Genomic DNA, 24,106 nt, shown 5'->3' on the forward strand with positions numbered 1-24,106 from the left:
GTATAGATTTGTGACTTGATGGTGGAGGTGGTGAAAAATGTTTTAGGAAGTATGAGAGTGAAAGGAGGAGAAATACATTATAAGGGATTTTTTGTAATAAGAAGTAACAAACTAGCAGGTACAAAAAATTTTGTTTTCTTGTTCTCCCTGCTGGTTCACTGTTGATTGCAGGGGAATCCAGTTCTTTTTGCCTTGTCAATGCCTTGTCCAACTAAGCACTTTTGAAATATTAGCACCGCCTTGTATAACCATCCCCTATGCTGGGTCTGAATTTAAATGCAGCTGATTGGGAAAACCAGAGCCTAATTGACTGATTAATCAATTAACCAGGTATCAAAGGGCAGAGTTTTACAGACACCAGAAACAAGTTTGGGGCTATAAAAATATCTCTTGTTCACTGAGGAGTGGACTCAGATGTGTGTTTGAGATATTTATCAAAAGAACTAAAGCAGAGTAGGCCTAACAGACACTATTGGGGTTAACAGATACAAGTAGGGATATAAGCAGAGTTACCAGAATAAGGAGTTGCAATAGGATGGTGTATATAGCAGTATATGGATAAGCAGAATTACCAAAAAAAAGTAGGGATGGTTAACTCCTTACATCCCTTACACATTAACATGACACTTTTATTGAAATTAAATTCTAGTTCACAGTATGGAATGTGTGGTGTCAAAACTTTGCTCCATCTGTATAGGAACATTCTTGTCTATAAAATATAATTTTACTATTTTTGCTTTTTCTAGGGTACCTATAAAGGCATGAATATTGTGCTGAAGGAGGATAAGCAAAGTGGTTAATCTAAAATGTTCTTGTGTTTAATTCAGATCGGAGAAAAATAATATAACATTTAGGGACAAATATACAGCCCAATAATCCAGCACTAGAGGATAAGATGCCAAATATCTCAACTGCCACCATTCTACTCCCCTTACTGCTCAGGTATGCAGGGACAAATGTCACCCACACACTACAGAACACCAACATACTGAAAGTGATGTTTTTAGCCTCATTAAATCGGTCAGGGAAATCCTTGGCTAGAAATGCAGCAATGAAACTTAGTAGGGCCAATGTTCCTATATATCCAATAACACAAAAGAAAAGGGATACAGATCCTTCATTACACATTAAAATAACTGTGTCCGTTTCTGAAAATGTATCAGCCTCAAAAAAGGGTGGGTGAGAAGCCATCCATACAGCAGAGATTACAATTGAACCCAGAGAGCATATTATAACTAACACAATGGGCACTTTGGTTCCTACATACTTCTTCAGCTTGCTCCCAGGCTTAGTGGCATTGAAGGCAATAATTACTGTGAGAGTTTTAGCCAACACAGATGAAACAGAAATAGTAAATACAATCCCAAATGTTACTTGTCGGAGAAGACAACATATTTGTATTGGGCGTCCAATGAATAATAAAGTGCAGAGGAAACACAACATGAGAGAGATGAGGAGGATACAACTGAGATGTTGGTTATTAGCTTTCACTATCGGAGTGCCCCAATATTTCACAAAGATTCCAAAAACTGTGCAAGCTGTGATGAAGAAGATCAAGGCAATGGAAGTAAAACTGGCCCCCATGGTGTCTGTATAGGAAAGAAAGTTTACAGGTTTAAGAAGACATTCAGTTCTCTCTGTATTAGACTTCTGAAACGCAGAACATCTCACACAATTTGCTGCATCTGAAATACAACATATCAAGATGTTAAAGAATAAAAAAAACAAAGAAAAACACAAAGAGAGAAACATTTAACCTTTTTCAGTTCCCTGTGATATAACGAACACAATATACTCTGAGTAAAATTTGGAATTTATAATATATACAGGCTAACAATCTGGGATATCCCAAGATATTAATTGTGACAGATACAGAGCTCCATAAGTATATAACTCTTTAAGAAGGAGACAGGCATTATTTGACAAACCATTTAACAGGAACACAAGGAAATAGAAGTAAGAAATAGCAGGTTACCTAAGCAACTTGGGATCCAACTAGGTCATGATATAATCATTGTTTCTAAATATAATACCACAAGTTATATCAGATATATCTATATCTATATATACAGTTCAAATCTGGTGCACCAGTCACTATGTAGTAATGCCTGGGTGCTGGTTATAAACAGTAATCCATAACGCAAGAAAGAACCGCACACACAGGTCTTTTAGTGAAATACAAAACTTGTTGGCTTTATTACAACATTTTGGCTCCTAAACTCGAGCCGTTATCAGGAAGTGATGAACTTCCTGATGACGGCTCGAGTTTAGGAGCCAAAACGACGTAATAAAGCCAAGTTTTGTTTTTCAATAAAAGACCTGTGTGTGCGGTTCTTTCTTGCGTTATATCTATATATATCTATATATATATAGATATATATATGTGTGTGTGTGTGCCGCAACATGGGAGCAACTACCTCTGTCCAACAGGAGAGGTATTTTGGCAGGTATTTTGGTATTTTAGTGCTACCTGGGAAAAGTTTTTAGAGCTCTTGGGGGAAAATTACTGTGTGACGTTAGATATCCCAAAACCCAGAACTAACCCCAAGGCCCCGGTCTCAGCTCAATGTTCTGCCTTTAACAACTGCCTTTCGCTTTGGGAGCAGCTCTCCCCTACTCAGATGCCACCAGGTCTTAATGTGAGAGGACCAAGGGGAGAGTTCTGAGCGAGCAAGGGAACCATACATGCAACAGGAACAGAGAATAGAAGTGTGGTCAAAGAACAGGCCAGGTCAATACCAAATCAGGAAGTGCAGTACCAAAACAAGAGACTGAAGCATAGTCAAGGTCACAGGCCGGGCCGGTATACAAAAATTACAATCACTAGACAGGATCCGAGGGAATGGTCAGACTCAGGCTAGGGTCAGGACAGGCAGTAGACAAGGTTTGGGCAGGGTCAAGAACAAGTCAGAATACTTGGAAAATGCACTCAGGAACTAAGTGAATAGACCTATGTTGGGCAAGAAACACTTGCAGAAGAGCCTTTTAAATATTTGCAGGTGCACAATGACATCACACGCAGTGACATGTGAAAATCAGGAAGTGATGTGCTGCCATTACATAGCCGACAGGTGCACCAAAGAGGATTGCAGCTCCCCCACCTTGGGTGCAATGGGCATCCTCATTGCACCCCCACTAGACCCCCAGGTACTTTATTTACACTATGACCCTCTTTGTCCACCCAAAGTTATTGATAATAATAGTAAATACCTGAAATACACCTAGTGAAAAATAGAGATTTATAGAGAACATTTCCACAAATTTGTATTTCTGGCCTTCAGAAATTACATTTTGTCTACGACTTACCTGTTGTGTTGGACATTTCTCCATCTGCACACTTGATACAGTCATAACAACACAATGGTTTTCCTTCTATTTTAGATTTCCTGTATCCTGGGGAACAGGGTTCATTGCATTGAGATGTAGGAATCTACATGTGGCAGATATAAAGATTATTTAGCCTGTGGGCTAAGAATGGTTAAATGAAACTTTGTATTACCGCACACCTCCTTCCACTTTTTCTGCGTAGTGGTGCTGGTCCACCGTTGACCTTGCCTGGTCACCTTAATGCTTTGTATTCTCGAAAAACGGTCCGCACACACCAATGTTGCAGTCGGGGATAGTGCCCCTTTTATTAATGCCACCAACAATAAATATTCAACGTTTCGGGGGGACACAGCCTCCCTTCTAAGAATGGTTAAACCACGTAAATATGGCTGTATAATTTGTAAGCTCAGTAAGAGTTTAAAATAAAATGGGTTTATAAATAGCTAATTATGTGATTGAAGTATTTCTGACAATAAACAAAAATTGTTCCCTTGTGCGAGCAATCCAATATCAATATCGATATCAATCAATATCAAATCCAGTTCTCAGGTCTGCATTACCACATTCTAAAAATCACACCACCGTTTTTTGTTTCTAATGGGAAGCACTGTTTACCCCAATTTTTACTCATTTACAGTAGGGACCCTGTACTGGTATTAGAGGGGAGCCTAAGTGTCTCCTCACCTTCCTCTAACCAGTATTTACTAACACAGTCCGTGCTTTATTAATGGGAGGAGCTGCAGGTCTCTGTGCTCCAAAAACAGGTGGCAGAGACATGTGGATGCAGCCTACAAAGTGCACAAAAAAGCTAATTGGGACCTTTCTTTGCACACTGCATCCTACACTGTAAATGAGACCTATGGTGGCTTGCAACTGTTATTTGTATTTTGCACCCTGCTTGCCCCATGCTTAATAAATTACCAGTCCTCTTAAGCGTGACAAATGCAGATAGTACTATATTCATGGGAAACATGCCATTTTGGAAATCAGAGACCTGCAGCAATTTAAAAAAGTTCAACCTAGGGCAGAGCATGAAAGCATGGCAATTTGTGCTACTTCTTTAGACACTGTTGAACCTATTTACTAATATGTGGATCTACTTTTTTTTACAAATCATATTTTTCTCTTAAAAAAGATCTTTTTTTTTTTATTTCTCTAAAACGCAAAAAATTCCAGAAGGTAAACATTTTGAAAAACTTGAATACAGAATTTTGCCAAGAAAAAACAGTAGAGGTCCCATAAAAGTCAATGGGAACTGCACTGATCATATTTAACCATTCAGCATTTTAGACAATATCGGATTTTATTTTGCATGTAATTGCCCGCAAATTTTTAGACGTTTTATGGGTTATTCATATTTTTTCAGATTGTTAAGCGTTCTGGTCATACTTTTTTACTCTGATATTTAATCTTAATTGTTTCAAAAAGCTCTAATATTACTAGAATTCAACCTAATAAAAGGACCTCAACAAAATGATTCTTATGATGTTAGGCAAATGTGCTTAACTGATTCTGGGACTGCAGGTCACCTAAATCATTACAAACTTCTGGTTACATTTTCTAGGAGGACCTCAATATTTTTTTCTTCTAATAAAGGGCATAAAAATGGTTTGCCCAGGCCAGGGGCAACCATTCCTACATATTCATGAATTCTTCTAATTTTTTATAACTTTGGGCAGCATCCAATGAATTGTGATTTTATAAAATTTGTTTCGGATCTTGCACATTCCCACAATTCAGCATTCCCCTAGAATCCTAAGCATCGCTGCTTCCCTACAAATCAACACAACAACAGTTAGGGGCCGATTCACTAAGCTCGAGTGAAGGATTCGAATGAAAAAAATTCGAATTTCGAAGTATTTTTTGGGTACTTCGACCATCGAATTGGTTAAACTCGTTCGAATTCGAACGAAAACGAACGATTCGAACGAAAAATCGTTCGACTATTCGACCATTCGATAGTCGAAGTACTTTCCCTTTAAAAAAAACTTCGACCCCCTACTTCGGCAGATAAAACCTACCGAAGTCAATGTTAGCCTATGGGGAAGGTCCCCATTGGCTTGCTAAACTTTTTTTGATCGAAGGATTTTCCTTCGATCGTTGGATTAAAAATCCTTCGATCGATCGACTTCGAAGTCGAAGGATTTCAATTCGAGGGTCGAATTTCGAAGTATTTTTAACTTCGAAATTCGACCCTTAGTGAATCGGCCCCTTAATGTTACATAATTATACAGGGTTTTTTAACGATCATATTCTTTGGAAATAGTCTGAATAAATGGGATGTTAACTTTATGCAGTGAATCATAGTTTTGAAGTTTGCTGATGAGCTAGCAAAAAGTCTGTGCTTGTCCCTTCTATGGACATATTTTCCCACTTTATTCCCAACACCCCTCCAGCTACATTACAGTACAATACACATACACACATTTAGAGAAAAATGATATGTGTTACCTTTTTGAAATAAGGACCCCATACTTCATCTCTGCTATTTATATGAAACTGTTTTTCACTGTTTAATAGATAAAAATTTCCAACCTTTTGTCTCATAACTCGATCATTTGGCAGGAAAAACCACTTGACTATATCAAAAGCAAAAGGGGGCTCTCCATTGTCATTAAAGAAGACGGTGTCACCAGTAGATGTTGTAAAAGTCAAATTACGGATGTATTTATTTAGCTAGAATAGGAAATTTAATAAAATGTGTAAAATTGCCTCACAAAGAATCTTTCTTAAAGGGATTCTGTCATGATTTTTATGGTGTTATTTTTATTTCTAAATTACACTGTTTACACTGCAAATAGTTCACTCTACTAAATACAATGTAATTCCTAATCCAACAAGTTTATTTTTTTTTAGTTGTAATATTGGTGTGTAGGTGCTATCTCAGGTCATTTTGCCTGGTCATGTGCTTTCAGAAACATCCAGTGCTGCACTATGGAACTGCTTTCTGGCAGGCTGTTGTTTCTTCTACTCATTTTTCTTATTTGTACCAGGGAGCTGTTATCTGGTTACCTTCCCATTGTTATACTGATGGGAAAGGAGGTGGGTGATATCACTCCAATTTGCAATGCAGCAGTAAAGAGTGACTGAAGTTTTCAGAGCACAAGTCACATGACTGGGGACACCTGGGAAACTGACAATACAGTATATGTTTGCTCTTTAAAAAATAATGGATATTAGTGTAGAAGTTTGCTGGAGCAGCACTATTAACTGATGCATTTTGAAAGAAACATGTTTTCCATAACAGTATCCCTTGAAACAAAAAATATACATTGAATAATTTAACAGAAATCAGATACTTGAATGTCCCTGTAGTTTTTAAAACAGCGTAGGACCACAACTGTAAAAATGCTTGTCACAGTTAGTAATTAGGTATTTCTTAAAATGCAAATGACTGCATGTAATCCTTACACTATACACACACACATATTACAATCATTTTTGAATACCTACTAAACGTGCCCACTAGCTCATTAAGAAAACAAGTGTGTTGAATGTGATCTGAGAATATGATATATATGATCTGAGAACTAACATAATACATTTTATAAGCATGTACAAATAAAATATCTATAGATGGGAAGGTTAGTTTGAAGAGGGGTGATTATAGGCTAGGGGGGTTTCCATGATGATAATTTTATAGATTTTCCCAAAATTGAGGGGTATCCCTAGTAGGGAGGCCTGAAGCAGTGGCTGGAAAACGTAATGGCTACTTATAGATTTGGGTTAACAACCTAAATAATCTTGAAACATTGGCTAAATAGCTGATACACGTTTGTTCTATATTCTTTCTGTCCTGCAGCAACTTAGTGCCATTATATTGTAAAGAGGCAGGTGGGTAGGGTTCTATTGAGCCTATAAATTATCCAGGGTTGCCAAACCTTTTATTTATCTGTAATAAAGTTTCTCATTAGTAAAACTCCTGTCAATCTTAATTTTAAACATAGCAGGGGGATCTCCAAGAGCTTGCTTCTTTCTGGCTGCTAGGAAGATATGGTTTAAGAGTTTTTTTTTTCATTTTGGGGATCGCTTTAGGGAGGGGTCCCATAAGACCTTCATATGGGTCTTTCTGTAAGTTTAATTGTAACACAGATCCACCATATATAACTCATGGTGCCTGGCATCAAGCAGCCTTGGAAAAATATTTTTCTATCTTGACTGGGGATAAATATTAGCAAAAAAACACCTTATAGCATTCTTCTGATAAAACAATATTAACAATATTGATATTTAAACCAGTCATCTTCTTTCAACTATGTTCCCAAGTCTTTTTACTAAGAAGTAATATATGCAATATTTGTAATATTTTTGGGTGAAATAATATTACAGTAGAGAAATGATATAGCTTTGATGGCAGAGTATTGGGGGCATATTTTAGACTTTGGTTTTACCAGGGTTTATTACTAGTGCAATATTTCTACAATATGTTTTGTAAATTAGGAAATGATGTAAGTAGCTGGAATATAAGTATTGTTACATCATCTGCAAATAAGCTAAGAGTATGTAGGATCACTGTACCACCAGTTGATTATTTTACAGTGAATTAACTGGGCTTTTGTTGCTGTTATATAATTTTGTCATAAACCCCTTTGCCTATTAGCCTCTTTTAGAGTCTGCAAGAATAAGTTTTTCTTACTTGAGTCTAAACCTCTTAAGATTTCCCCATCTCCCTGGAATCCCCATCAAAATACAGGCTTGCATCTCTTTCAATAATGTATTTGAATGTGTCTCTGAATATCGGTGTTGGTGATGGGTGATTTTAAGTAATCTGAATCTGCCTTTATTTAGGACAGGACTGGGTTGTAATTTAACTAGTATGTTTGGGAGGGTTTTACATTAATATCTATAGAATTGATAGCACTTGCCTTTCAAAGAACACGTTACAGCAACTAAACAAGAGAGTTACTGATTTAAATATAGACTGAAGGGTCTCTGTGAATGGTCATGATTGTGAACTGGACAGTGGGGGCCATGTTTATCTGTTTTGGAGGGTCACTGAGGAAAGAAAAGCATCCTCAGCTTCTCTTGATAGCAATATTAGTTTTGTATTTATATTAAATTGGTATAACTTGTCTACTTGATCTGTATGGATAAGATGAAGCAAGTAGTGAATCAAGCTTTTAGCAAGATATCTGGCAAATATCCTGGAATCCATGTTTAAGCTAAGGGACAGATTTATCAAAGGTCGAAGTTATGTGAATTTTTTTAACTCTAATAAATTCAAATGTACTCACAACTTGAATGGGAACATCTAATATTTGAATCTAATTCAAATTGAGGTTTTCGCAGAAAAAAAACTTGACTGTCAGGAAGACAATTATCATCATCAAATGGTTCAACGGACCTCTGCCATTGACTTGTAAATGAACTCGGCAGGTTTTAGGTGGTGAATATTCGAATTATAACTGTTTCCAACGTTGAGGTGTGATCAATCTCACATTCTAATAAATCTGCCCCTAAAAGTTAAGCAATAGCTCAAGCAGAATGTCGGGAGCACAGTTTTGTGGGCAGTTAGGAACTCTCAGGAGAGCTGAGATTTGCATGAAAAGTTCACTATTTAACTATTTGGATTACACCTATAGAAGCAAAACAGGACAGATAGACAACAGTATTATGAATAACACCCTACCTGCCATGGCTTTATTTTTGCTGTCAAACTTTTTAATTTGTTTAAGTGTTGGTTAGTCGGTGGCTGAGCAGAGTAGAGATTGTGCAGGGCGTGTGCCAGTGCATAGACTGCAGTGTAAACTCTATAAGTGACTCTGTAATTGTGATTCCCATACACTGATAAATCTGCATCACTGAGAGTCTCATTCCCTGTGCAGTCTTCAGCCATTTCACCTGTCTCAAGTCTAACACGGACACGTCTTGGAAAATTGCAGCCAAATAACCATGCCCAGGTATTTATAGTTAAATCATCTTTGTAGCGATTAGGAGAAAATCGACGGAAAAACTGCTCAAAGCCGGGAATCTCTCCTTCCTGTATTAACAATGTCAACGATCCATTAAATGTGGTTTTAATTTTTTGATGTCTGAAAACCATAACTCTGGGGAAAAAAGACGACGTTATCCAAATTTTTTTTGGGAATCGATATATTGCAAATATAGTTGTAAAGACAAAACCATATTGTGTGCTTATATACACGACAATCACATGAGCAGATGTTTTCCTGATTGGCTGGGCAATCTCTTCTGCATGATGGTAGCTGAAATATATGTCTCTAAATACAGTAGTGAAAGCTAAACAGCCCCCATAAGTGGAAAGTGCTGTACTTATCCTTTCCTGGGCTCTGTATCCAGTGTCATCATCTGATATAATGAGTCCGACCCATTTCCAGCCAAAGTGCTTCAGTATCTGCACAATCCCATCAATTTCTGCCTCTTCATTGGGGATAGTTCTGTAGAATGATGGAAACTGGATCCTGTCATTGAGTACTGGGTCTGTGGTGCTGTAACTGATCTTAAATATAAAGAAGGAAATGTATAGATGAAACTTATACTATCCAATGTACTTCAGAATAATCAGACTAATAACACATTTTATAAATTAGTGGATACAAATTATTTTCTTATAGCCTTGGTGAAGAGGAAGTGCTGTATAACTTTTTTGGGGAAAAATCCCCTGTATCCTGTTCAAAAGTATTATTAATATAACAGAAATGGTGGCCCCCCAAAAGACTGAGAAATGTAAAAAGGATACTTTTTGCAATGGCCGCCCCCACAAAGATAGTTTTACAATTCCGTTTGGGAGATTATTTAATTGCCAATATACTTTAGGGAAATGTATCTGATTAAAGGAGAAGGAAAGGCTAAAACTAAGTAAGCTTTATCAGAAAGGTCTATATAAATACACCAATAAACCCTCTAATGCTGCTCTGAGTCCTCTGTCAAAAGAAACACCACATTTCTTTCCTTCTATTGTGTACTCATGGGCTTCTGTATCAGACTTCCTGTTTTCAGCTTATACCTCCAGGGCTAGGGCTTGAGCATGCTCAGTTTGCTCCTCTTCCCATCACTGCTGTAAAGTGATGTTACAGCAAGCTTATATGGCAGCTTCTACCCTAAACAAACAGACAGTCTCTAGAGCTGTTTACTCAGGTATGGTAAAAAAAACAAAAAACTTAGATATGTTGGAAACTAATAGATCTTTAACCTTTAAGATTGGTTACACATGAACTATATGAATAAAGCTGATTTTTTATTACAGGGAGGAGTGTGGATCCTGTGCATTTCCAAGCAATTTTATTTTCAAAAACGTTGGTGTGTATTTGATAAGAGTGTGTTCGCAGTGATAAGATGCTTAGGAGATGATGAGTATAAAAGGGGAAGCAATACAGATAATTTGGTGTTAAGAAAAAAACAGGTATATACTTACATTGAATACAATATGCCCAAAGGGGTTAAATGATAGGACAGAGCTGACACCCTTATAGGGCTAGTTCATATTTGAATTAAAGGGATTCTGTGACAGGAAAAAATTATCTTAAAATGATCTAATTACATAACTATTTGACATCAATTCTGTGTGTTGTGTGACCCCAAGCTTGACAAGTTGGGCCAGAAGAGGGGTGTTTCAACTGTTTTAAGGAATTACCAAAAGAGGATTAACAGACTGTTTAATTACTGTAGCAAAAATCTAAATCCTCCTACTAGAGGGTTCTTAGCAAGATTATAATCAGATTAATATTTGGCAACATGACAAATGTGGCTTTAAAAGAAACACAAGCCTCAAAGAGGTTCTCCTTTCGTTAGTGGCAGCCTCCACTGAAACCAGTCTAGGGGAAAATAATTCAGACACACAAAATGCAGATCTTTTAAAGTTAAATTTATTAGCTTTGTTCTTGCTTTCCTTGGAAAAAATGGCCGACAAATATTTCCTAAATTGCTCACATAGGCACTTATTTATGAAAGTGAAATCAGATAAAGACTGAGCTTCTCCAGGGCTCCATATCAAAAGAAAATAGTAAATTATGGATCTACTTGCCTGTGGATATCTAAACATTGATGCAATTTGGGCAAGGCAGAATTTTGTGCTAGAAGTCACATCTCCCAAGTATCCCACTAACTTTGCCTTCTGCCAGCAATCATAATTTGGAATTTGAATTCTTGCTCCAGACATTATGGCCAACATATCGTAGAGTGTTTTCACTTCATTTGCACAAGAGTCATATATCTTGTATCCCAGGGAAATATTCGGTAAAATCTTTGAACTGTTATTTATTTCATCAACTGCAAATTGGAAAGCCAGATAATGGCGATAGTTTTGGAACGATGGCCTGGTGGATATATTTACCTTTAATTAATTTATCCAAATAAATCGTATGCTGTAATACAGAAGTAGCTCACAGGAAAATCTATTATTTAGTGAAGACATTGATGAATCAAGAGGATCATTTTGTCTATTCAAATAGCTACTGACAATCAATGTTTTTTTTTATCTAGAATTTCCTTATCTCTTGATTAACACCAAAAAAATATGTTTCAAATATTTTTTTGTATTGAACAATAGAAAAAGCCAAAAAATAGGGAAAATAAAGTGATGTTTATAACTCAGTATAACACACTTAGCAAGCATATTTCCAACATTTTACGGCGAAATTGGCCAATGTTGAAAGAGAATTTGCCACAAGTTTCTGCTTTTGTTAGACCACCAGTTATAGCATACAAAAAAGAAAAATCATTGGGCTCCATGTTGGTACATTCGGATATAAGGAAGAGCACAAAGGTTGGTGAAAAGACCAATGGAAAGGTGGGGACTTTCCCCTGTTATAATTGTAATTGTTGCTCGAATGTCCAACTGGGATAGAATGTATTCCACCCTACAAAGGGTTATCCAATTAAGATCAAGGGCCGTTATTCCTGTTATTCAACATATGCTATATATGTAGTTAAATGCCCGTGTGGATTAGCGTATGTGTGACAAACAAAAAGAACGGTCCGCGAACGCATGAGGGAACACAAGTCGGCAATTAAGACAGGTAAAAAGGAACAAGCAGTGGCAGGGCACTTTCTTGGACATGCCCATAAGGTGAACCAGTTAAAATATCAAATAATAGAGACTATTGAAACTAAACAACGAGGGGGTAACAAACAGAAGGAACTTTTGTATAGAGAAGCATATTGGATCAGGAAACTAGAGACTTTGGAGCCATATGGCTTAAATAAAGAATATGACCTGGGCCCTATTTTTAGATAATTTTAATGCTATATATAAAAATCTTTTAGGTATGTCAGCCCCTTCCTTTTAAAACAAATAACTATATTTTTCTTAAACAGTTGTTTGTGTTTGGGATAATACTGATAATGTGACAAATGTCCCTTTTGATTATGTCTGCTTTTATCTTTTCTACAGATCTTAATATTGTAGACTTTTTGTCTAATTTGCACTTTATACGATGGACTTGCATGTGAGGATATGATGGACACTTGACATTTGGTAATATGCACTTTATTTCTGGATTGTTATTGAAGTGAATGTATTAACACTTTTAGACCACTGGGTGGTGAGATAGAGTATAAAAAGCCATTTTTGATTATGTGCCAGTAAGCTTGACAAAAGGCCATGTGGCCTGAAACGTTGCCGTGATGCCCCTGTGAAGCACGAATAAAGGCGTTTTAATACAAAAGAATTTGTTGGTGCTGTCCTGAAGTTCTTGTTGATTTTTGGTGCCAGTGGAAAGTGGCCACTGGTGAACGTGCACCATCCACAAAAGGAGTGAAAATCGTTGTGCTGACTGCTTGTCTACTACATTGAACAATAGTAAAAACATGAATAACAGTTATATTTAAGAGGCTGCTAACAAATGAGCATTATTTAAATGTTCATAACCCGTGTTTATTGTCAATGCCAAACAGGAAACAACGTTTCGGGGGCGTACCCCTTCGTCAGGTGCGCCCCCGAAACGTTGTTTCCTGTTTGGCATTGACAATAAACACGGGTTATGAACCCTTAAGCATTCGTGTGCTGGAGTTTCGTCTTATTGATCATTGGTTGGAGGTGCCGTCCTCCTTTAACCCCAAGCACCGGTGAGGATACTGAGAGACCAGGTGTGCTACTGCTTCTATTTTGCTTGAACATTATTTAAATGTGACATTATCCTGTGACCTTTTCTGAACTTTCAGAACACTAACCCTTTCCCTGCCAGCCGTTTTGTCCTAGATGCGAACATCTACTGCCAAGCAGTTTTTAGATATTTTGCACTCTTTCACTTTAAGGGCCTTTCTTGGGGCGGTCTTTTAGTTTACCCAGGAAAACAATATATTGTTTTTTTCAGGACAACCTGAACTTTCAAAATATGCAAGAATTTTGGTTTAATTCTACTTCTGTAAAAAAATATAGGCTTCTAAGTGTCCAATAAAATGAAAAAATTCATGTTTCACAAAGAACAATCACATATATCAGAAACATCATTTATTTTATGTACGAGAACACAGACGATTTGGAATGGTCTATGTCTCCTGAACGCGGCAATACCAAATATATATAGTTTTATGGAGATTTCTCACTTGTATAGATCAAAATCTACAAGCAGTACACTACCAAATGTCCAAAGCACCGCTCCCCAAACGGCATACTTCTGATTTCAAGGCCAAACATTCCACTAACAGTAGGTTTACTCTAGAAAACTACCCATTATTAGAAAGAACAGAATCTGGTGAATCAAAAATAGGTAAATATATCGTTGTACTCCAAACTACCAAGTTGCAATTGTTTCCTAAAGTTAAAATGTTTTATAGAAATTGGTGAAAAATTACCTCAAAGCTTCCAATCTACAGAATCATATCTCCCACACATCATTAGGTATCAATGTAAAACACCCCAAATATGAAAGCCTGGGGTCCACTGAACAGTTTGATGCCCAATATGTATAGGTGTACCCAAGCATGTGGCATATAGGGGCCCTAAAATATAGACACCTCATTTGAGCGATCAGTTCTGTAATTCCAGATACTGCAAAATCAACACATTTACATCGTTTTTGGGGGGGGGGGTGTAAAAGTAGAAAAAAGTAAGTTCACCCCAGAAAACCATATATTTTCGGAAAGGACACATTCCCACGAATCTGGGGTATGCATGTCTTTGTACTCCAAAGTACCAAGCCGCAAACCATTCCTAAATTTGGTGATTTTGGCGAAATTTCCAAAAATCCCCTTAAAATTTCTAGCCTGCAGCATCGTATTACCCACATACTTTTAGGTATCAAGAGAAATCACCCCAAATATTTTCGGAAAGTACACATTCCCACGAATCTAAATTGGGTATGCACGTCTTTGTACTCCATAGTACCAAGCCGCAAACCATTCCTAAATTTGGTGATTTTGGTGATATTTACAAAAATTACCTCAAAATATCTACCCTGCAGCATCGTATTACCCACATACCTTTAGGTGTCAAGAGAAATCACCCCACATATGAAAGCCTAGGGTCCTCTGAACAGTTTGATGCCCAATATGTATAGGTGTACCCAAGCACGTGGCATACAGGGGCCCCAAAAGGAAGACCCCCATATGGTCTGTCATTTCAGATACTGCAAAATCAACACATTTATATCGTTTTGGGGGGGGGGGGCAAAAGTAGAAAAAAGTAGGTTCACCCCAGAAAAACCATATATTTTCGGAAAGTACACATTCCCACGAATCTAAATTGGGTATGCATGTCTTTGTACTCCAAAGTACCAAGCCGCAAACCATTCCTAAATTTGGTGATTTTGCTGACATTTCCAAAAATCACCTCAAAATTTCTACCCTGCAGCATCATATAACCCACATACTTTTAGGTATCAAGAAAAGTGACCCCAAATATGAAAGCCTAGGGTCCTCTGAACAGTTTGATGCCCAATATGTATAGGTGTACCCAAGCACGTGGCATACAGGAGCCCCAAAATGAAGACCCCCATATGGTCTGTCATTTCAGGTACTGCAAAATCAACACATTTATATCGTTTTTGGGGGGGCAAAAGTAGAAAAAAGTAGGTTCAACCCAGAAAACCATATATTTTCGGAAAGTACACATTCCCACGAATCTAAATCGGGTATGCGCGTCTTTGTACTCCATAGTACCAAGCCGCAAACCATTCCTAAATTTGGTGATATTTACAAAAATTACCTCAAAATTTCTACCCTGCAGCATCGTATTACCCACATACCTTTAGCTATCAAGAGAAATCACCCCACATATGAAAGCCTAGGGTCCTCTGAACAGTTTGATGCCCGATATGTATAGGTGTACCCAAGCATGTGGCATATAGGGGCCCCAAAACGAAGACCCCCCCATATGGTCTGTCATTTCAGGTACCGCAAAAGCAACACATTTACATCATTGTGAGAGGGGCAAAGTTAGAAAAGAGTAATTTCACCCCAGAACACCATCGGAAAGTACACATTCCTCTAAATACAAATTTGGTATGCATGTCTTTGTACTCCAAAGTACCATACTGCAAAGCTACGCTAAAGGCTGTGGTTTTTATGACATTTCTAAAAAATCACCTAAAAATATTGTAATTGGCTGCATTTTTCTCACCCAATTTCTTACTTACAATTGTAAAACACTCTAAATATTGATGCCAAGGGTCTACTGAACAGTTTGATGCCCAATATGCATAGATATACCAAGGCAGCTGGCATGTGCGGACCCCAAATACAAATAGTGCATATGAATTTTCAGGGCTGCCGATTCGCCTTCTGTGAACAAAGACCTTTGACTGCACATTGTGTGCCACAAGACCCTCCTAACGGCACAAGGACCCCCAAAACCATATATATTTGGAAAGTACACATTCTGACGAACCCAAAATTGCTAAAAATGTGTTTGTACTCCAAATGATCAAAGAGCAAATGACGCTAAAAAAATGTAAGGAACTACAATGAAAGCATAAAAATCACAAAACTCAAATACAATTAGGCAAATCAATAAAATAACAAAATAACTGATCCAACAGTGCGGTTAGTCGTCAGAATGCTTGATCCACTAGTCACACTGGTAAAGCAACAGTTTTTTAGGGAATAACAAGAGGGAAACTGATAAACTGAAGAACTAAAAAAAAAAAAAAAGTAACAAAGATCCTATAAGTGTGTGTTTGTGTATACATGTGTGTGTTTGTGTATACATGTGTGTACAGCTCTGACAAGTGTATTAGTGTGTGTGTATATCTGTATGTGACTCTGTAAAATACATAAAAAGCCAGAATTTTTTTTGTGCTGTGTATGTGTAAATGCATGTATGTATGTGTGATTGCATGTATGTGTGTGTGTAACTGTGTAAATAGAAGGGCACTTACAGTTTTTTGGAGAAGAAGGGATCAGAAACAGATCTGCAGACTCTAGGATCACATAGAACAGCAGCAGGAAGTGCGTGGGCGGAGCTTTACACGAGGTCTGGTCCAGGAAGAAGCAGCACAGGGGGAGCAGCAGACAGCACACAGGATCAGGTAAGAAGTCGGATCCTGCGACAATCGAAGCATAGGACCCGACTGGCAGCCCCCTAGGCTCCTTGTTTAGGGGGTGGAGGGGCCAGGAGAACCTCTCTGCACTTCGATTTTTGCAGGAGTGCAGAGAGGCAGTTGATTAAAGAAAGAACGTAGCTCCTACGTTCTTGGCACTTGCAGCCTTTTTTTAAAATAACATAGGAGCTACGTTCTTGGCAGGGAGAGGGTTAAGCAGGAGTAATAATGCAGATTTCCAAGTGCTAGAATAAACAATAAATTAAGAAAAATCATAACAAGTGTGATTGTAATTTTGATGTTTGATGCAATCGTGATTTGTTAACATGATTCATATTTATTATTTTTTTTTATTTAAAAGACAATACAATTAAAATAAGATTTAAAAAATGATTTAAAATAAATTAAATTGAAAATTGTGCCACCTAAACCTGTCAAGATGCCATAGCAGTCAAACAAGTTGAAGTTCAGGGTTTCACCCACTTTCTATTAATTTCTAGGGGATCTTTAGAAGTGCATTTATCATTAAGTGAAAGTTAGGGGCAGATTTATCAATGGTCGAATTTCAAAGTAAAAAATACTCCGAAATTCGACCATGAAATAGAAATAATTTGAATATTGAAGCCAAAGTATTTTTCACCGAATTTGGCCATCGAATGATCAAAGTAAAATCATTCGATCAAACGATTTTACTTTGATGTGTGAAGACTTAGAGAAATGGTCTAGAAGTTCCCCATAGGCTAACATAGCACTTTGGCAGGTTTCATTTGGCGTCAAAGTTTTTTTTAAAGAGACAGTACTTTGATTATCGAATGGTCGAATATTCAAACTATTTTTACTTTGAATCTAATTCAAAGTAAATTCGAAGTCGTACTTTCCTATTCCATGGTCGAAGTATCCAAAAATTTACTTTGAATTTCGAATTTTTTAACTTCGAAAATTCCCTCGAATTCACTTCGACCCTTGATAAATCTGCCGCTTAGTGTCCACCATTTGTTAAATACGCCTCTTGAAATCTGATAGGAATGAATAGAAAGTGGGCACATTTTTTTCATGGTAAACTCTAATCTCACACTTCGATGAATCTGCCCCTATGTAATCACAGTGAAGCCATTAGATATTTGCTTATGTAGGGATGTGAAAATCTTAGACACCCTTACACTTTACAGACAGGCACATCCCTAGTAATATGGACACCTCAGTGGGTCCTTATGGGGACCTTGTGCTTATGTAACCCCTGCAGTTCACACAGTGTACACCAGATGGCACTGTGCCAGAGTATAAAAGGTTTAGGAACCATGTGCTCTGGGTCCATTGCTTTAGCCCAACCAAGCAGGCTGGAAGGGAATGGGTAGTGCTGACCCTAGGCGCCTTGGCCCTAGTAATTAGACAGCTATACTGGTTTTATAGATCGCTCTAGGAGTGATAGAGAGGTTATTTAGTTGAGCAGCTCAAGGCTCTGCCGAGGAGATTAGAGGGATTAAGATCCCAGGGTATTACTGACCCAGAGTAAGGAACCAAGTGTTGAGATAGGGATGTCAGGAGTTCCCCTAGTCTGCCACTGGAAGATATCCTGAAAACTGGGCAATACCCATCACATGCTGTCAACTTACTCTCTGCTGTATATTCCCTAGCCTGTGGGGATTCAGCCTATACGTGCTGTGAGTATATGCTTCCTTTATGCTGCTGTGTATGTTCTATACTCCATTGTGGATCAATGTGCTAAATGATCTCTGTGCTATTGTTCAATAAATACTGTTCTTTGTTCAACTGTTAAAGAACTACTGGCGCCCATCATTGTGCTATCGCACCAGGTTACAGTTACACTACACCCTTTGCCTCCACCCCATTGTGAGGGCTTACCCCTGAGAAAGAGAGCTCATCTGTGGTCTCAGCCCACCAAGGAAAGTAGCTAAACTGCCCTAGCACAAGTCAGTTTACTATAGCGCTACACTTAGAAATAAGAAAGCAATTGCAGAATTTATTTAAAAAAATGTTAGTGTGGAAAATATTGGCATTAAGTTTTGTTACTTTTTTTCACATTTGTGATTATTTTACTGTGGTCATGCAGATATTGATAAATATGCCCCTGAGCAGTTTTACAACATTCATTCATATAATTTCAACTACAGGTATGGGATCCATTATCCAGAAAGCACTGAATTACAGGAAGGCCGCCTCCCATAAACTCAATTTTAATCAAATTATTTACATTTTACAAAACGATTTCCTTTTTTTCTATAATAACAAAGCAGTAACTTGTATTTGATCCCATCTAAGATATAATTAATCCTTTTGGATTTATTTAATGTTTAAATGGGTTTTAGCAGATTTAAGACAAGGTGATCCAAAGACACATTATCTGGAAAACTCAGGATAACAGTTTTAATTGCAGTGCTTACTTAGAGATAAATTAGCTGTGGTTTCAGCACTGGAATTTTGCTACTACCAGGTTTTTGAAAATCCAATATAAAGATAAACCAGGCACTTTAGTTTCTCATTATCTTAGTCACATCTTCCCTGTTAATACCCCACATACCTCATTGCTTTATGGTGTCATTACCCATTATAGTTGTATGGTGAAATGTTGTGTGAACACGTATATGCTTCTCTAGATATTTTTAAATAATTTCTCACTGGCTGATACAGCAGTGCTTTTCTATTGCTGGAATTATTTTAGCCATTTAAACAATACACTGGTGTAATTATGATGATTCTTTTCCCATATTTCACCATATTACACTTGTAGTATGTCCATAGCTTTCAACATAGGGAGAGGACAAACCGAAAAGTATTATGGAGCAGGCACTCAAATAAAGGCAATATTTCACCAAGTAGTTGTAGCAAAGTATAAAAAAGTTGGCAGAAGATTGCCTTCATTTGAGTGCCTGCTCCATAATACTTTTCGGTTTGTCCGCTCCCTATGCTGAGGACTTAGGTCAGTGCACCTGGGCCACATCCCTAATGTGGGGAGTAATAATTCTACTTTATGGAGACCCTCTTCAAGTTTTGCTATACTCATGAAAAACCCAAATAACTTTTTTTTTGGGCTTTATCCCAAATTGCTCAAATTTTTTCAGGCTTTTTACCCAAATCACTTACATTTTTCAAGTTTTTGCCTAAAAACCCCGAAAAAGTAAGATTTTTGGGCTAAACCCAGCTCAGACCACAGAAACTTCAAATTTACCTATACAGGACCTCGTCAGGTCTGAGATGGCGGATTTTCATAAATCTAAAAAAAAAATAGTTTTTTTTTCCTTTAAAAAATGTAGTTTTCTAAAATTTTTCGAGATTTTAACATTCAAATTGAAATAAACAACCCCCTTAATATATGTTAAGCCAAGAAAATGTGAAAGACAGGTAGTGCTATTGGTGGAGAAACCTTTCCCTACAAATCAATGTAATCAGAGCAGGGCTAATGTATACTGTAGCTTCTGTACATCACATCTCAGTAAATAACACAGAGACAAGTACTTACTGTGTACATGAATATTCAAATGGATATGATTTATATGAATACCGCTGTAAAATAATATATTCACTTAACCGTAGAAAAGCTGCAATAACAAAGTCCCCAGCTTTAAATTTGACTGGAAAATAGTGACCTCCTAAAGTGCACCCATGTCTGGAATTGATCTGATTGCCGGATGCCGCTGATACCTCTGATACCACAAGCAGCAATATTATCAGCGTTAGCATGTTTCTTTCAGTGGAAATAGACAGGTACAGTAGCAGCCTCCCATAATGTCATTCTCCATCAGCAGAGCCAAGTTATACTTTCGGCAGGCGCTTAAATATCATTTTCAAGTGAGAATTTTAAGACAAAGTCTGTTTGTGAACTTTTTTAATCGTAGTTCACAAATACAAGTCCTAAGGGAATGAGCTAATATCAGCACTGAAATATAAATGTCAGAACCTTGTGAGCAGGAGAGAGAGGGAATTAAAACACAAATCAGGAAACATATAAATATCTGAAAAATGACATAAATTAAATGGCTGCATTTGTGCAAGGCCTCCAGTGTCTCCAGCCCCCCTGTGATTAAACCAAATTGTTTATTACATAATTTTGGGGTGTGAATGTATTCCAAAATAATTCAGCACATTTACTGTCTGTCACGACCGTCACCCAACACCAGAACAGATGCCAAGTACCCTGGTCTTGGCTCGGCTTCACCAGTAGTGTGACCACCGTTGGGCTTCGGGAGGAGCCCTCAGCTTACTTGGGTGCCACCTGGACTTAACGAGGGGAACAAGGTGAGATGTTCTGGCTGTCAAAGGGGCACGGCTGTTAGCAAAGTCTTTTGGGCCAAAGGTCACGGTACAAATGGAGCAGGCAAAGGAATCGTCAAAACAGGCTGGTTCGTGGCAGGCAGATATCAAGAATTGTCAGGCAGGCAAGGGTCAAAACCGGGTAATCAAACAGATGGGGTCAGGCAGAAAGAGTAGTCGAGATGAAGGCAAAAGTCAGGATTCGGATATCAGAATTGTCAGGAACAGGCAGGGATCAAAACCAGATTAACAGACACAAGTTACACAGGAACAGTGTCACGGCCGGCACCCGATACCAGAACAAATGCCAAGCACCCTGGTCTCGGCTCGGCTTCACCAGTAGTGTGACCACCGTTGGGCTTCGGGAGGAGCCCTCAGCTTACTTGGGTGCCACCTGGACTTAACGAGGGGTGCAAGGCTAGATGTTCTGGCTGGCAAAGGGGCACGGCTGTTTAGCAGAGTCTTTAGGCCGAAGGTCACGGTACAAAAGGTCAAGGCAAGCGGATGGTCAGACAGGCTGGATCGAGGCAGGCGGATAACAGAATCGTCAGGAAGGCAAAGGGTCAAAACCAGGTGATCAATCAGATGGGTTGAGGCAGAATCGGAGTCAAATAACAGGCAGAGGTCAAACCGGAACGTCAAACAGGAGGATTAAGCAGAGTCAAGGTCGGTTTCAGGCAAGGGTCAGGTTCCAGAGATCAGAATAGTCAAACAGGCAGGCAAAGGGTCAAAACAGATAATCAGGAACAGATTCACACAGAATAGCAACAGCTAAAGCACCAGGAACAAATCCTATCACGGGCAATCTAAAATTACAAACTGTCCCTTTAAATACATTCAAAACTCGCGCCATTGCGCGCTGACGTCACACGTCAGCGTGCCTGCGCCTTTAAGACGCGGACGGAAGCGGCGCGCGCGCCCTAGGCGCAGAAGATCCCTGCGGGCTCCCCCGCTTGGAGTGCGATGAGCGTCCCCGTCGCACTCCACAACCCCTACCGGGGTAAGTTATTACATTACCCCCCTCTCTAGGGGGGGCCACTGGACCCCCAGGCTTACCAGGAAATTTGGTGTGAAATTGTTTCCTGAGGCGATCAGCCTTGATGTCTTCAACTGAGACCCAAGAGTTCTCCTCAGGACCAAAGCCCTTCCACCTAGTAAGGTATTGTAGCTTACCTCGCACAAGGCGGGAGTCGAGGAACTCCTGGATCTCATATTCAGGCTGACCTTCAACCAACATTGGGGGAGGAACAGACAAGTGACGAACATTAGTGGCAGGCTTTAAGAGAGAAACATGGAAGGAGTTAGAAATTTTAAAATTAGCGGGTAATTGAAGACGTACAGAGAATGGATTGATTATAGCAATGATGGGGTATGGACCAATGAACCTGGGACCCAATTTGGGAGAGGGGACCTTCAGCTTGATGTTTTTTGTAGACAACCATACCAAGTCCCCCACCTTGTACTTGGGTGCTTCCCTACGGAATTTATCAGCAGCTTTTTTCTGAGCTAGGGAAGCTGCGGACAAAGAGTTGTGTACCCGAGACCAAATTTCAGAAAATTTAACGACAGAGGAATTGGCAGAAGGTACAGGGGAATTAGAGCCAGAAAAAGAAAATGCTTTGGGATGTAACCCGTAGACAATAAAGAAGGGAGACTCTCCTGAGGAGGAATGGGTAGCATTATTGTATGCAAATTCTGCCCAGGGTAACAGTTCGGACCATGTAGACTGATTATCAGACACATAGCATCTAAGGTATTGTTCAAGGGACTGGTTTACCCTTTCAGTTTGACCATTCGTTTGGGGGTGATATGCAGTGGAAAAGGATAATTCAATCCCTACTAAAGAACAGAAAGCACGCCAAAACTTCGAAACAAACTGGACCCCCCTGTCAGAAACAATATTCTCAGGAAAACCATGTAACTTAAAAATGTGAGTAATGAATAGATCAGCCAAGGTTTTAGCAGAAGGGAGGTGTGGAAGGGGAATAAAATGGCCCATCTTACTGAACCTATCCACCACCACCCAAATCACAGTCTTCCCTTGGGAAGGGGGCAAATCTACAATGAAGTCCATCGAAAGATGGGACCAAGGTTTCTCAGGAATTGGCAATGGATTTAACAGACCTTGAGATAACTGACGAGAGGATTTAGATCTTTGACAGACTGGACAGGAGTTGACAAAAATTTTTGTGTCCCGTTTGAAAGAAGGCCACCAAACATGACGGGACAGTAGAGAAACAGTCTTAGTAACTCCTGAGTGCCCTGCCATTTTAGAATCATGAACCTCCTTCAAAACTTGCTCCCTAAGCTCCTCAGGAACAAACCATCTCCCAGGGGGAGTATCGGTAGGAGCAGATGTTTGTAAGGGAAGTAATAGGGAGGAAAGATTGGATTCTAAAGTGGCTAAAATTAATTCTTTGGGGATGATGGAAGTACACTCACTAGAGTCGGAGGGGAAAGATTCAAAACTCCTAGAGAGTGCATCCGCCTTGGTATTTTTGGAACCAGGCCTGAAAGTTAAAACAAAATTAAACCTTGAGAAGAATAAGGCCGATCTGGCTTGCCTAGAATTTAGGCGATTAGCGGATTCAATATAAAGTAAATTCTTATGATCAGTATAGACCGTCACCACATGTTTTGCACCCTCTAGGAGATGCCGCCATTCCTCAAAGGCCAATTTGACAGCCAACAATTCCCTGTTCCCTATGTCGTAATTTACCTCTGCAGGTAAAAACTTCTTAGAGAAAAAGGCACAGGGATGCAATTTGTTGGAAATCGGATGCCTTTGGGAAAGGACTGCCCCCGCTCCCACCTCAGAAGCATCAACCTCTACAATGAAAGGAAGAGCGGGATCAGGGTGTTGAAGAATAGGGGCAGAACAGAACTCTCTTTTGAGGGTTTCAAAGGCGTGTAAGGCTTCAGGAGGCCAAATACTGGGATCAGCGCCCTTCTTGGTTAAACTTGTGATGGGGGCTACAATAAGAGAAAAATTCTTAATAAATTGATGATAGTAATTGGCAAAACCAAGAAATCTTTGAACAGCACGTAACGAAAGGGGTTGGGCCCAATCC

The 24,106-nt window shown here is 38.8% G+C and overlaps 1 protein-coding gene across 1 annotated transcript; it reads right to left on the reverse strand.

Moving 5' to 3' along the window:
- Positions 1-677: 677 nt before the first annotated feature.
- Positions 678-23,255, reverse strand: LOC121393958 (vomeronasal type-2 receptor 26-like). Its single transcript, XM_041563818.1, has 5 exons — positions 23,160-23,255; positions 8,957-9,787; positions 5,863-6,003; positions 3,307-3,430; positions 678-1,685 (listed from the first exon to the last, which is right to left on the reverse strand). The coding sequence occupies exons 1-5, from the start codon at positions 23,253-23,255 to the stop codon at positions 802-804; spliced, it is 2,076 nt and encodes a 691-aa protein (XP_041419752.1). The 3' UTR covers positions 678-801.
- Between the last annotated feature and the right edge of the window lie 851 nt (positions 23,256-24,106).

The sequence above is a fragment of the Xenopus laevis genome, chromosome 5L, assembly GCF_017654675.1.
Source record: "Xenopus laevis strain J_2021 chromosome 5L, Xenopus_laevis_v10.1, whole genome shotgun sequence".
Lineage (NCBI taxonomy): Eukaryota > Metazoa > Chordata > Amphibia > Anura > Pipidae > Xenopus > Xenopus laevis.

Excerpts from the sequence above, each read along its gene's own strand:
- LOC121393958 (XM_041563818.1), bottom strand. The coding sequence starts at position 23,255 with ATGTTTGGTGGCCTTCTTTCAAACGGGACACAAAAATTTTTGTCAACT. Across the intron at positions 6,004-8,956 it reads CAAAAATAAAGCCATGGCAG|CTAAATAAATACATCCGTAA; the intron begins GTAGGGTGTTAT and ends TTCCTATTCTAG. Across the intron at positions 3,431-5,862 it reads ATCGAGTTATGAGACAAAAG|ATTCCTACATCTCAATGCAA; the intron begins GTTGGAAATTTT and ends TGCCACATGTAG.